This window comes from Podarcis muralis, chromosome Z (assembly GCF_964188315.1).
Source record: "Podarcis muralis chromosome Z, rPodMur119.hap1.1, whole genome shotgun sequence".
Taxonomy (NCBI): domain Eukaryota; kingdom Metazoa; phylum Chordata; class Lepidosauria; order Squamata; family Lacertidae; genus Podarcis; species Podarcis muralis.
In genome coordinates, this window is record NC_135673.1 from 10,576,727 (window position 1) to 10,591,509 (window position 14,783).

The following is a 14,783-nucleotide window of genomic DNA, read 5'->3' on the forward strand; positions in this document are numbered from 1 at the left end:
GTTGGCCACTGTGAGAACAGGATGTTGGAGTAAATGCACCCCATCCTTCTCCCTCCTGAGTTCCACTAGGGCAGGCACGTCCAACTCCCAAGAGACTGCGATCTACTCTCAGTATAAAAAAAAAGCTGGCAGTGATCTACCCATTGTCATTGGAGGGAGGAGGAGCGTGCGTGGGGTGGGTGGATTGCCCAGAGTTGTTGAGCCCAGAGTTGTTTGTTGAGCTTTTTGGGGGTAGGGTTGCCCAGAGCTCTTCAGCTTTTATTTGTTAAGTTTTGGTAAACTTTATTTAATCCCTAAATCGATAAGGGTCCCACGACCTACCAGGATCAGCCAGGGATCTACCGGTAGATCGCCATCTACTGGTTGGACATGCCTGTACTGGGGCAACATTGTGACTTAAGGAGGGAACTTGCAACCAGTACCACTCCCTGGACTGTTTGCTAACATGAAGGCCGGGAGGCAGGGTGCTGGCTGAGGGCAGACTTCAGTTGGTAGGGCAATGCCCCATTTGCCTTAATGGACCAGCCTCCCCTGTCAAAGCCGTGCCCTAAAATTAGCCTTTGCACTGGTCGATTTCCATAAGGTTTTGAATTTGGCTTCTCCTTCCTGCCCTCTCCGTTTCCCACAACTATCCTCTTGTGCAACAGGCATAAATCAGGGTTAAAAAAAGAGAGTAAATGACTATTTTTCCATGTGGGATCCTGTTTATTTCTTCAGTTAAAGCATCTGGCGAGCAGAGAGCCTGTTTAGTCAGCATGCACTCCTCTAGAAACTTTTATATATTATTATTAATAATTTTTTTGCGTGTTTGCTTTTCAGGTCCTGGGACCCAAGCCCACCCTGCCAGCAGGCACTACTGATGACGGTGCAGCTGACGCAACCAACCGAAGGCTGGCTAAGCTGTACAAGGTATAACAAGATCCAGATGGCCAGTGAGCCAGAGGGAGGGAGCCCTATGGAACAGTGGAGAGAGACAGCGCTCAAAGCAGTATTTGGGGGTGTTTTTTTTTATCTCCCAGGGAGAACAAAGAGCTGTTTCAGCATTGCCTGTCAATGACTGGCTTTGGCTAGAGTGCATGGCGGGAACAGTGTCAACGCCATGAATGCCAAACCACCCAATAAGCTGAACTTACATTTTATTTTATTTTTTCATTTTGCTTTTGCAATAGAAACCTGTCCAATGGAGTACTGTACTGTATAACCAAAAATATTAAGATAAGTGGAACCTGCAGCAAAATGTTGCAGAATATCCTCATCCCTTAACAGAAGTGTTGGGGGTTGTGTGAGAGAGTTTATACTGTGCCATTTAGTTGTTTAGGGTTCCAGACAGCTGGACGTGCATTCTTCCAGGAGACTAGAAGGCCACATTTACACCGTACGTTTAAAGCACTATCACTTTTAACAGCCATTGCTCCCCACAAAGAATCCTGGGAAATGTGGTTTGTTCAGGGTGCTGAGAGCTAAATGTACTTAAGCTTTGTTGTAATCAGGGTTGGCTGACTGGGGTTAAGCCAACACATTTGTGGAGGAGGAGATTTGAGCCGTGAAAAGGAGAGAAGTGGCAGTATTTGTGAGAGAGGACAGTGGAGATGAAATGTGGTAGCTGGCTAGAGGGCCTCTTCAGACTGCTTTTGGGTTTTTTTAGTGGGCGGATGTATTCTGCCACATGTCATTAATGCAATAATAGGTTTGTATCAAACTGAATTTCAATCAGAGTAGACCCATTTCAATTAACGGACCTAAGTTAGTCATGCCCATTAATTATGGCTGGTCTACTCTGAGTAGGACTAATGCTGGACACACCCCAAGAATAACAATCTGTTCTGCTGTACTGTTACAGGTATCCAACGGCGCAGGGAATATGGCAGTCTCTCTGGTGGCTGATGAGAATCCATTCTCTCAATCAGCCCTGAGCTCGGATGATTGCTTCATTCTTGACCATGGCACTGATGGCAAAATCTTTGTCTGGAAAGGTAAAAGGAGAGAGATATTCAAAAGTCATATGGCTGACACAGGCCATGTTCACACTACACACTTAAAAGTGCTGTTATAACACTTTAAACTGTTCTGGCTTCCCAAAGTGTGTTGGGAGCTGTAGGAGCTGTTAGGTGACCCCTATTCACCTCAGAGAGCTACAATTCCCAGAGTTGGTTTAAGAACCAACTCCTCTTCCCAGGAATTGTAGCTCTCTGAGGAGAATAGGTGTTGTCTAACAACTCTCAACAACCTTAACAAACTGCAGCTGCTTTGAAGGGAGATCATGAATGTTTAAAGTGCCATCATTGTGCTTTAAATGTATGGTCTCTGTGTGTGCTAGTGAAATACATGCAGCTGTTTAATCAGGGGTGGGTTCTCAATTTCTATGGAGAGTGTGCCTTATTGTTTTGTTGTAGGGGTGTGAATTTTCTATAGGGGTTAATAGGCAGCATTAAATACACATAAACACACCCACTGTAAACAAAAGAATGAGTGTACAACAGATTTGGGGAACCTGTGGTCTTCCAGATGTCATTGAACTCCAGCTCCCATCAGTCTCAGTGGGCATGGCTGATGGAGGTTGGAGTCAAACACCTGGAGGGCCAAAAGTTCCTAATTCCTGGTGTACCAAGAAGCACACCACCTGATAATATTACTTTATGCACTTCTCCAACTTGATGCTACATTGAGGGATTGTGGAGGGTGCTGTTTGTTTATTTGTTCAGGTTTATTTTAAAAAATTACCCCCCTTTCCTTTTTGAAGAAACTCATACTAAATGCCATTTTTGGCAGCAAATTTAAATGTATTGTCACATCTAACTTGAGGGGAGAAATTGGTGAGGGTGTGTGGAACAGCATAAGGCCTTACCACTAGACAAGATTTGAAGGTATAATTAAAAGATGGCAAATAGTTATTTCATTTGTTGCTTATAAATTTTCCCACCATGGTTTGTGTGCATGCGCACACACATTTTTTGCTGCAGGCCTCAAAATGTCTTCATGTATTTAAATTTTATCTATTATTATTATTATTATTATTATTATTTATTTTATACCCCGCCCATCTGGCTGGGTTTCCCCAGCCACTCTGGGCGGCTTCCAACAAAAGATTAAAAATACATTAAAACATCAGTCGTTAAAAACTTCCCTAAACAGGGCTGCCTTCAGATGTCTTCTAAACGTCAGACACTTGTTTATTTCTTTGACATCAGAAATACATTCTGCCTCATATGATTGATTTATTTTTTTTGCCTCAGAAATATGTTCTGTCTCACATACTTGAATTTGTGCCTGAAGCACAAAATGTCCACATGAAGGACTTCTAAAACCCTTCCCCTTTAAAAATCACTCCATCTGGTAGCAAATTTTATATTCTCTTTTAATATATCTATCTCAGTGCTTCCCAACCGGTGTTCCGCGGCACAGTAGTGTGCCGCGGAACGTTGCCTTGTGTGCCGTGGGAGGGAGGCGGGCGACTCGGGCGGCGAGAGGCGGGGCGGCGGCGGCGAGCACACGCGGGGCGGCGAGCGAGCTCCCTCCCACATCCCATCGCCGCTCGCTTCGGCCGGCCTACTGGAGGAAGGCGCGAAAACCTCGCGCATGCGCAGGCCTTCCGCCTGCGACAGCCCAGTAGGCCGGCCGAAGCGAGCGGCGATGGGATGTGGGAGGGAGCTCGCTCGCCGCCCCGCGTGTGCTCGCCGCCGCCGCCCTGCCTCTCGCCACCCGAGTCGCCCGCCTCCCTCCCACGGCACACCAGCCTACCTCCGTGTGCCTTTGCCCAAAAAAGGTTGGGAAACACTGATCTATCTTCACTCACTCCTGTTGCTAACTTGAAGGTAAAAATGCCAATGCTGAGGAAAGGAAGGCTGCCTTGAAAACCGCCGCAGAATTCATCACCAAGATGGGTTATCCCCGACACACACAGGTAAGGATACAAGAAAAGTTATCCATAGACTTCCTTCTGTTATAGCAGGGATGAGGAACCTGTGGTCCTCCAGGTGTTGTTGGATTTCAGCTCCCATCAGCTCCAATAGCCAGGGCCGGCTCACCCTTGAGGTGGGGTGAAGCAACTGCCTCAGGTAGCAGAAGCCCCTGAGGCGTCACTCCTACAGGCACACCATTCACCGCCACCCCAGTCAGTGGTGGAGAAGTGGCACCAGCAGCAGTGCCGATTTCCAGTGATATCTCACAATATCTTACTAAAATCTCATGAGATCTCAAAGAGTGCGAGTCATCTCACAGGATTTTGACAAAATCTCATGAGATTGTGATGGAAATCAGCAGTAGAAGTGGCACAGAGGCAGTGCTGGTGGGGGGAGGGCACAACAGCAGTGCCAGCTGAAGAGGTGATGGGGCACATGATGCAGCAGAGCAGGGTGGCACTTTCCATTTTCCCCATTTTCCATTTTCCATTCAAGTGACAAAATGGGACACACCACCCCTGCCAATAGTCAGCATAGTCAGTGGGCAGAGATGCTGGGAGTTGTAGTTCCACCACATCTGGAGGGCCACCAGTTCCCCACCCAAGTTAAGGAATGAGGTTAGGATTCATGGAAGGTAAGTGGGGAAAAGAGATGTTGCAGAAAACACACAAGGTTCAATTCAAAGCAAGATGTGGGAGGACTGAAATGGGATGGTTGGTTCTCAAACCAGGCTTAAGGAAGGTTTGTTGAGTTTTGGTTGATTTCTTCAGTTGACAAACCATGAATTGCGATTGTCCAGTAAGCCAGAATGTGAAACTATGGTTTGAATTTGACTTTCAATGCTTTTATACTAACCCTGGTTTGTGGTGATGTTTACATTGTCATAGTTCGATCACCACATAGATTGCTGGTAAGTAAAGGGAGTGAAGTTAAGAACCTAAGGGTTGAGATGACAGAATACAAAAGACTACTAACAAGGTTAAACCATGGTTTGCTTTGGGTACATCTGGAACCTCAAACGACGGTTTGCCATGCTGTCTAAATTGAGCCTATGTGGCTCAATAGCTAGAGAACTGCACTGAGGCCTAGTGTCAAGAATAAATTGTGCCGATAAAGCTTTTTTAAAAAAGAACACTAAATAAATACAATTCTGTCCCAGTTTGGCTTCAGCTGAGACCATTCCATCTCAGGATACTTTCTTTGTTTCAGATCCAAGTCCTTCCAGACGGTGGCGAGACTCCTCTGTTCAAGCAATTCTTCAAGAATTGGCGTGACAGGGACCAGACAGAGGGCATGGGTGTGGGCTACATCAATTCTCACGTGGCCAAGATTGACAACATTCCTTTCGATGCTGCCACACTACACACCTCCCCAACAATGGCAGCTCAGCATGGCATGGAAGATGACGGCACTGGAAACAAACAGGTAAGTGGGGGAGATGGTGGTTATGCAAAATCGTCACTCTATTAGGCAAAAGGATCTATCCAGCATTTGGCAGCTCAGGACTCCAAGCAAGAAAGATGAAAGCTGAGTGTGTATTGTACTGCAGTCAGTGAGTACAACAAGAGAGAGTATTGTTATGATTTTGGGGGGGTCAGTGTGAATGATACCTTAGGTCCCTTCCAAATCTGTGATGTTGTGTATGTGGGGTAGAATACATAAGTTAAGTTAATGGCTTTGGCTGGCCAGTTAAGTGCTGTGAAGTCTTGAAGAGGATGCCATAGAGATAAATGGGTTGGCCTTTTCCCGCCTCACCTGGCTGGAGGCCATGGTCATCCTAGGAGGAAGAAGAAACTGACCAAGGAAGGCTGTCTAAGAAAGTGACGAGTTGTGTGAGTGAGTTTTGGCTAATGTTGGAAGTGGAGACAGAGAGCAATGTTTTGCTCCGTGCTGAACCTAAGCTGTTGACTGGGGGCTTCGCTGGAAACCTAACAGGGAATTGAGACCTGTTGGGGTGTTAATTCTGTGGGCCCCTCCATCCTGTGCTCAGGTTGTGCATATGTGTAAATAAAGCCACCTCTCCTAAAGATGTCTCCTGTGGCCTCCATTGGCCTCTCCTGTGGCTGATTCCACTGCAATTCCTAGACATGCTGTCTTCAGTGGTAGCTTGAGTCCTTTGGGACTGGGAGGACAGAAGGCAGGGAGCCCCACAGTAGGTGGCGCCAGAGCCAGTGATAGGCAGAGTCTCCTCATTTGAACATTGCCTGCATCATCCTCCCTGCTGAGTTCTACAAGGGCAGCACTGGAACTAAGGACAAGGAAGCAGGCAGCAGGGCCACCCCCTGGACTAGTAAGTTGAAAGCCAGGCAGGTGGAGGCTAGCTGAGAGCAGACTGTGGCTGGTGGGGCACTGCCCCATTTGCCCTAATGGACCAGCCTTGATCCTTGAGGCAGATCACTGCCATTTCCGATAAGTAGCCATCAATAACCTTTTTTTCCTCCCTTAATCTGCCTCATCTTCTTTTAAAGCCATGAGTTTGCCATTTGAACCATCCCTCAAAGTTGGCAACTTTCGAAGCATTAGAGGACTTAAGTCATATCCACAGCATACATTAAAAGTGCATGGCTTCCCTTAAAGAATCCCGGAAACCATAGTTAGTATCTCTGCGAGGAGTAAACTACAGTTCCCAAGATTATTTTGGGATGGGGGAAGCCATGACTGTTGAAATTGCTATAAATGCACTTCAAATGTGTGGTGCAAATATACCTGTCCATACACCTGTCTCTCGCTTTCCCTACTCCTTTCACTTACATAATTTGTATTATTTCAAGAAGCTGGAAATCATTCCACCAATGGTCTCCTGTTTGCCATTTATCTGATTTGGATGTCATTTCTCTTCTCTCCCCCCCCCCCTTCAGATCTGGAGAATAGAAGGTTCTGCCAAAGTCCCAGTGAGTCCCTCAAATTACGGACAATTCTATGGCGGGGACAGCTATATCATCCTGTATGATTACAGACATGGTGGAAAACAAGGCAAAATCATCTACACTTGGTATGATAACTTTTTTTCTTATTAGTATTTTTTAAAAAAATTAAGACAACTTTTGCCCTCCAGATGTTGCTGAACTACAACTCCCATCAGCCATAGCAAGCATGGCCGATGTCCAAGGTTGATGGGAGTTATAGCTCAATAACATCTGGAGGACCAAAGCTTCCCCACACCTGATTTAAGGTTTTCTAACTCATAACAATACGGGACGTGGGTGGCGCTGTGGGTTAAACCACAGAGCCTAGGACTTGCCACATGACCCAAGGTCGGCGGTTTGAATCCCCGCCACGGGGTGAGCTCCCGTTGCTCGGTCCCTGCTCCTGCCAACCTAGCAGTTCGAAAGCACACCGAAGTGCAAGTAGATAAATAGGTACCACTCCGGCGGGAGGGTAAATGGCGTTTCCGTGCGCTGCTCTGGTTCACCAGAAGCGGCTTAGTTATGCTGGCCACATGACCCCAAAGCTGTACGCTGGCTCCCTCGACCAATAAAGTGAGATAAGCGCTGCAACCCCAGAGTCGGTCACAACTGGACCTAATGGTCAGGGGTCCCATTACCTTTACCTAACTCATAACAACGTAAGAAGAGCCTGCAGGATCAAGTCAAAGCCCATCTGGTCCAGCATCCTGTTCTCACATTGGCCAACCAGGTGCCCCAGCAGGAAACCTGCAAGCAAGACCTGAGCACAAGAGTCCTCTCTCCTTCTTCAGTTTCCAGAAACCAGTATTCAGAAGCACATAACCTCTGCCCATGGAGGCACAAAATAACCATCATGCCTAGCAGCCATTGAAAGACTTATCCCACATCATTTTTTAAAGCCATCCAAGTTGATAGCCATCACTGTGGGAACAAGTTCCACAGCTGAACTTTCATTGTGCATAGAAGTACTTTCTTTTATATTTCCAGAAACTTCCAACATTAAGCTTTGTTGGATGTTCACAAGTTTCTGGTGTTTTGAGAGAGGGAGAAAAGCTTTATTTTATATAACGTCTATTGTGTTACTGCTTACTCCCCTTACTCTCTAGACTAAAAAGCTCCGAAATGGTTTCCAACAAATGTTTCCAAAGTGGTGTAAAAAAGGAATATAAAAAAAAAACCCTACATATATAGCAAAAACAAATAAATGTGTACATAACCTTAACAAAAAGTTATTGAAAGCATCAAATTACACAAATAGTATTTATAATATAAAATGACCAAGTTGCTTTCAGAAAAAGCCATTTTTAAACGGTAAGTTTTTAATCATCAACTAAAAGCAAAAATGCGAGGTGGTTGTCCGTTCGATTCAGAGCTGGTTCTATAGAGCCAGAGCCACAGTGCTAAAGGCCCGATTTCTAGATCCACATCCGCACCATAAATATAGAGTACCACTTGAATAGCCATGACTTTCCCCAAAGAGTCCTGAGAACTGTTGTTCTTTAAGGGTACCGAGAGTGGTTAGAAGACCTCTATTCCCTTCACAGAGCTACAAGAGCTGCATGCAATCTCCAAAGGATTACCCCTTGAGAGGAAAAAGGTTCCCCAATTATGCTGTGTATACACTCATATTTTTGCCCTTTGTTTTTTCAGGCAGGGCGCTGATTCCACCCAAGATGAAGTCGCAACCTCTGCTTTCCTTACTGTCCAACTGGATGAGGAGCTGGGAGGCACTGCAGTGCAGGTATTGCCATCTGGGCCAGCCCATGTGGCTTAACTAAAGATGGGTTCAGTTAGTTTGAGCTGAAATAAGGGGACAAGAAACGAAACAAATCTGTTAAATGCCAGAGCTGTAGCATGCTCCGAGAGATGATGAGTATGTACCTGTGATCACTGAGGTTTTAAGACTACAGAACTACTTTTAAGACTGCTTTCATGCTGTGCAAAGTACACATATGTGAAAAAAATCCAGAACTTTTAATTGGAGCAAATGAGAGTGCTAACAATATAAGATGAAAGGTTGCCATATGTCTGGAATTTCTTGGACATCACACCTGGAATATCACAGATGGAAGCAGTGTCCAGGTGAAAATCGGCCAAATGTCTGGGAAAATCCAGACGTATGTCGTTTTTGACGATTTTCCTTAAAAGTAGCTAAAAGCTAAAGGTTTTGTGTCTGGTTTTTCACTTTTTGAAATATGGCAACCCTGTAAGACGAAACCTGAATGTTGAGCAGATATTTCAATAAAATTGGTCTGCCCAGATCAGGAAAATGGACAATAATTAAATTATATGGGGAAAGTGTTTAGAGAGATCACAAGAAACAGAAAAGAGATGAGGGTCCTCTAGAATAGTGGTTTTTTGTGGGTGTATTATGCAATATATAATTGACACAAAGAAAGTGGATAAGTGGTGGATTTATAGTGGACCGTCCTTACATTGTTCCACTTTTTCAGTTATTTTTCAATGCTTCCCCAAGGTTTCCACATTATCATCTGGAGGGGGCACTGTTGTGCAACAAAAGCAGGACAAAAAATAAGCCAGAATATTTGTGGTATAAAAAGTTATAAGATTCCCGCATAAAGTTATGGGGCACACACCGATTAAATGAATCAGTATGTCTGCCCCAAATGCTTCACAGGTGCAAATAGTACTGAAAGCGGAGTCACGTGTAACTCCCCAGATACCATCGCAAGCACAAATGGACATGAATGCACAATCAGGAGAATGTCTGGAGGGCCCTTAATGTCCAGTTAGCTGACTATTTGGTTAAATGGCAGATGATTTGCTAGCTTTTATCCCTCCCTCTGATTCACCACCCTCAATAGTTTTGTATGCTCCGTGGATCCTCTGGTCTGTTTCCATGGTAGCTTCACATCGCAGGCATTCTGATGGTAGGTTGATGCATGACAGAGATTGAGCCCTCAGGTGTTTTCTTCCTCTGTGAAGTGACCATGGCCTCTTTTGTGATAGAAACGAGTGATCCAGGGCAAAGAACCGCCTCACCTCATGAGCTTGTTCGGTGGGAAACCTCTGATCGTGTACCAAGGTGGCACCTCCAGAGAGGGAGGTCAGACAAGTCCTGCGTCCACAAGGCTCTTCCAAGTCCGGTCTAGCACATCTGGCACTACCAGAGCTGTGGAGGTAAGTGACCTGTTGATACCTGTTGATCATGGACAGGCTTCATAGCAAGGCCTTACTTTTGGGGCCTTCTCATGGTCGGTTGTTCTTTTGTCACCAGCTGCTTTCTTAACTAGTGTTGCTGTCAAATTCTATCTGAAATAAAATTTGGGGTTCCATTGATGTGAGATCCTGTTCCAAAGCAGGCAGCCACCTAAATCCAAGCTGCTGTTGTTGGAACAGGTGTGTGCTCAGCCAGGGAAAACTGGTTTACACTATTTGCAATCTGAGCAAAATAAGAATGCACAAGAGCTGTTGCTCACAAAAGACTACAAAACCAGAGTGTGAGTTCTGTGCAAGTTTGTGTGTGCAATTTAAAAAAATTGTGAAGAATATACATGGTTTTTAATTGGAGCGAATGGCAGTGCTGACAAGATGGAGTTTGAAAAATGAGCAGGCAGCCCTGGGTTTCCTGGGATACTTGACACACCATGCCCAAATGTTCAGCTTTAATTTCTCAAAGCTAAGCCTATTTTACTTGTAGAAATATAAGGAAGAGCATTCGGGTGTTATATTGCCTGTGGCTAAATTATTCCGGTGGAATTTTGTGACTACCTGCACTTAAGTTCTGGAATAATTCCACTCTCACATACCAAGCCTCCTGTCACGCCTAATTCCTGGTTGCCCAATGTTCCTCAGGGAGTCAGTGTTCTGTTTTTCCAAATGGCCTCTGCCTTGTTGAAAAGGCAAGTCGAATTGGCACCTCTAAGTTCTGTAATGTTGGGTGGCTAAAAAGTGTCTGTGCTGGCAGCCCTGATGGCAGGCTTACATTTGTCCCTTCACAGGTGGATGCAGCTGCTAAGGAGCTCAATTCCAATGATGCCTTTGTGTTGAAAACCCCCTCTGCTGCTTACCTGTGGGTTGGCAATGGAGCCAGCGAGGCTGAGAAGTCTGGGGCCAGAGAGCTACTGAAGGTCTTGGGAGCGCGCGCAACCGAGGTTGCTGAAGGCGGAGAACCAGGTTTGAAGTGTGGACCATCCACACATCAGAATGCTTTATTAGTTGTTCTGTGATGCTTTCCCTAATGTCATAGCTGTCAACTTTTCCCTTTCTTTAAGGGAAATTCCCTTATTCCAAATAGGATTCCTCGCAAGAAAAGGGAAAAGTTGACAGCTATGCCTAATGTTACAGCATTATTGCTCTTTGGAGGGCCATTCTTGTGCTACAATGCAACAAGAATGTAGCCAAAAACTACCTGGGGATACTTGTGGTAGGAAAAAATAAATCAGGATTTTTGCAGGAGGTTATGGGTGTGCATCAACTGGAAACAAAGCAGCATGTTCACCCCTAAAGTCTTGCAGGTGTAAACAGTCCTGAAAGCAGGATAGTGTATCGCTGTCCTAGTACCATCACCGCACATGCACGTTGGTGTGTTTTTAATGTTTATTACTGATAAAAATTTAATTGTTTTTATTTATAATATATATATATATATTAAAAAAACATGCAACCTGCTTAAGAGGTTTTGCTGCAATTGAATGATATATACATTTTGTTAAATAAAAATAGATAAGACCATGAACATCAATCATCATGAAAGAAGAATAAAACAGACATGGGGACAGGCCATAGTTCCGCTTAAAGGCACTGGGGTTTGCATGGTTCGTTTCAGGTCCTAAATCTATCACTGCACTGTTTCAAAACCAGAGGCAGCCACATCTTTCCTGATGATGATGGCAAACCTATATGTGTGGTTCCTTTCCTGTCTTGCAGCTGGTTTCTGGGAAGCACTTGGTGGAAGAGCTGCCTATCGCACCTCCCCACGGCTAAAAGACAAGAAGATGGACGTTCACCCACCTAGACTGTTTGCCTGCACCAACAAGAGTGGCCGCTTCACTGTGAGTACCCCGTGCATTCAGGGCATTGCTGAGAACTTAGACCACCTTCAGGCTGTCAGCATTTTTCAGGAGAGATGCAGGCACATGCCAAGACATTTTGGTTTGTGCAATTACAGTGGATTAAAATGCACCGGTTTGTAGCCAGCTAAACTCATTGAAACTAATGGACTGAAGTTAATCATGTTCATTAATTCTAATGAGTCTGTTCTTAGTAGGACTAACATCGGATGAACCCCTTGTCACCCTAGCAGAACAAATCCACTTAAAAAAACCCCAAGACTGTTTCGGGTTAGGAAAGAAATTGGAAAATGCACAGAAAAGTGTGGGGTGAATGTCTACACACCACACACACAAATATGGACAAATGTTTATTGTTGCATATATTACCCACACATAAATCTCAGCAAACGCTCAATGAAGACTAGATGTAGTCTAACCTCCGCGCAAGCTTTGTGCAAGCAAATCAGGATGAGTGCTCAATGAACTGGTTGCATGTATTGTCTAATACTGTACTGCATTGAGGAATTAAAACCAAAGGAAGGTTTTGGAGGACGATGGCAATGGGTAGTACAGTGTCATGGGCTGCTCTGAAGGTGTGCTTAAGCCAGCGAGGGAGAACCTGTGGCCCACCAGCTGGTGCTCGATTACAGGTTCTGTCATCCTGGACAATTGACCATGTGGTCTGGAGCTGATGGGAGCTGTATTCTAACCATGCCTATAGGCTGCACCTTCCCCATCTCTGGCTTAAAATAACCCGGTCTCATACCTGCCTGGCAGACAGGTGTGTGGCACCTTGTTGTGTTTGCTCAGTGATGAGGGCCAATCCGCAGTCTCCTTTGCGATGACTTAGGCCAATCAGGGTGAAAGGAGGTGGGTCAACCTCTGAGGATTGGCTCCCTAGGGTCACTCTGGAGTAGGCTCCTGGGAAGAACACTGTGGAGGACAAATCTAAGCATTTAGGAACACCAGCAACACAAGGTGCTTCAGTTTCAAGAGAATGGTGTTCAGGTTCTGTTCCGTACAATGGAGCTTCAGGGATAGTGCAAGCTTTGGCTGTTTGTCCCCTTTAACATATCACCCTCTTAAATATTTGGTTTAGATTGAAGAAGTACCTGGAGAGCTGACCCAAGAGGATTTGGCCACAGATGATGTGATGCTCTTGGACACCTGGGACCAGGTATCTCACTATCTCTTCGCTAGCAATCAGTTCTTTTTGTGCTCCATATCAAAGAGACCAGTGTGGAACAAGGGAAATTCAAAAAAGAGTCACATTCAGTGATGCACCGTGAGAGCCAGTGTGGTGTAGTGGTTAAAGGTAAAGGGACCCCTGACCATTAGGTCCAGTCATGGCCGACTCTGGGGTTGCGGCGCTCATCTCACTTTATTGGCCAAGGGAGCCAATAAATACAGCTTCCGGGTCATGTGGCCAGCATGACTAAGCCGCTTCTGGTGAACCAGAGCAGCGCACGGAAACGCCGTTTACCTTCCCACCAGAGTGGTACCTATTTATCTACTTGCACTTTGACATGCTTTCGAACTGCTAGGTTGGCAGGAGCAGGGACTGAGCAACGGGAGCTCACCCCGTCGCGGGGATTCGAACCGCCGACCTTCTTATCAGCAAGTCCCAGGCTCTGTGGTTTAACCCACAGCGCCACCCATGCCCTTCTGGTGTAGTGGTTAGAGTGTTTGAATAGGATCTGGGAGATCAAGATTCAAATCCCTACTCAGCCAGAAAGGCCACTGGGTAACCTTGAGTTGGGAACAGCCCCTCAGCCTAACCGACCTCACAGCATTGTTGTGAGGATAAAATGAAGAAGGGCAGAAGTATGCCCTTAAGCTCTTTGGATAAGAAGGTGGGATATAAATTCAATTATAAGGATGGGAGGGAGAAATTTGATTCGGGTCACACTTGAAGGCAAATCTAGTTCACACTCTCTGAAACAAAACGCAAACTGAAACACAGCCATCCTTCGAAAGAGACATCACTTTGAATTTTGCAGCGCAGGTTTCCAGCCAAGTTATGTGTCCAAAAATGTATATACTGGGGTGAAGTGTGCCTGAAAATTAGTGAAAATAGCATACAATATTGGGGGGAGCTACCTTGCAAAGATATGTATATTAGACAAAATTACATTAAAAGCAAATGTGTATATTAGGATAAACTTGCACTAAGATGCTGATGAGCTATCATGAGGACTTTAAAAATGCAGAGAGCAAAATAAGACAGGAAAAATGAGACCCCAAAACAGATTCAACCATCCCTAGTTATGCAATAAGCTTCTTTATACCAGCTGTTGGGAATCACAAGTGGGGATACGACTGTTTTCATCAGTCAGGTTCATGGGCGTAGCCAGGATTTTTGTTGAAGGGGCAGGACTTTTTTTAGGGAGGGCTGTGATGCGATTGGTGAATTAGTTAAGTATTTTTATTTATTTACGTGATCTGGGGGGCAGCTTCCCACACCCCTCTGGCTACACCCATGGTCAGGTCCTGCTTGCACACTTTCCAGGGCCATGTGGTTGGTCACACTGTGACAGTGCACATACGGATGTTAACATTTTTCATTACCTTTTTTTAAAAGGTCTTTGTTTGGGTTGGAAAAGACGCGAATGAGGTGGAGAAGACAGAGGCTCAAACATCAGGTAGGATGGGTATACACCTCTCATTTCTGGATTCATTTCTCACTGACCAATCAGACCGTACACATCAGCACGTAGTAAAGCCACACTGAAATAAGTGCATGCAGAATGCGTTACCATAAGATCTAATTCTATAGAATTCCATAACAGTGGCCACATTCACACCCTTCATGTAAAGCACTTCGATACCACTTTAAACAGTTATGAGCTTCCCCCAAAGAATTATGGGAGCCCCATTGCCATTGGCCATGCTTGCTGGGGCTGATGGGAGTTGTAGTTCAGTAACATCTAGAAGGCCAAAAATTCCCTACAGCCATCTGAAAA

General features: G+C 45.2%; 1 protein-coding gene across 2 annotated transcripts in view; it reads left to right on the top strand.

Annotated features, from left to right (window-relative positions):
• Positions 1-14,783, top strand: part of GSN (gelsolin) — a 61,713-nt gene that overhangs the window by 45,875 nt on the left and 1,055 nt on the right. For both annotated transcript variants that reach the window (XM_028714928.2, XM_028714927.2), the window contains exons 6-16: positions 820-909; positions 1,841-1,973; positions 3,813-3,901; positions 5,109-5,324; positions 6,758-6,891; positions 8,456-8,546; positions 9,776-9,946; positions 10,768-10,942; positions 11,696-11,820; positions 12,920-12,997; positions 14,402-14,462. In XM_028714928.2, coding sequence (XP_028570761.1) covers positions 820-909; positions 1,841-1,973; positions 3,813-3,901; positions 5,109-5,324; positions 6,758-6,891; positions 8,456-8,546; positions 9,776-9,946; positions 10,768-10,942; positions 11,696-11,820; positions 12,920-12,997; positions 14,402-14,462 — 1,363 coding nt within the window. The remainder of the gene's footprint in view (positions 1-819; positions 910-1,840; positions 1,974-3,812; positions 3,902-5,108; positions 5,325-6,757; positions 6,892-8,455; positions 8,547-9,775; positions 9,947-10,767; positions 10,943-11,695; positions 11,821-12,919; positions 12,998-14,401; positions 14,463-14,783) is intronic.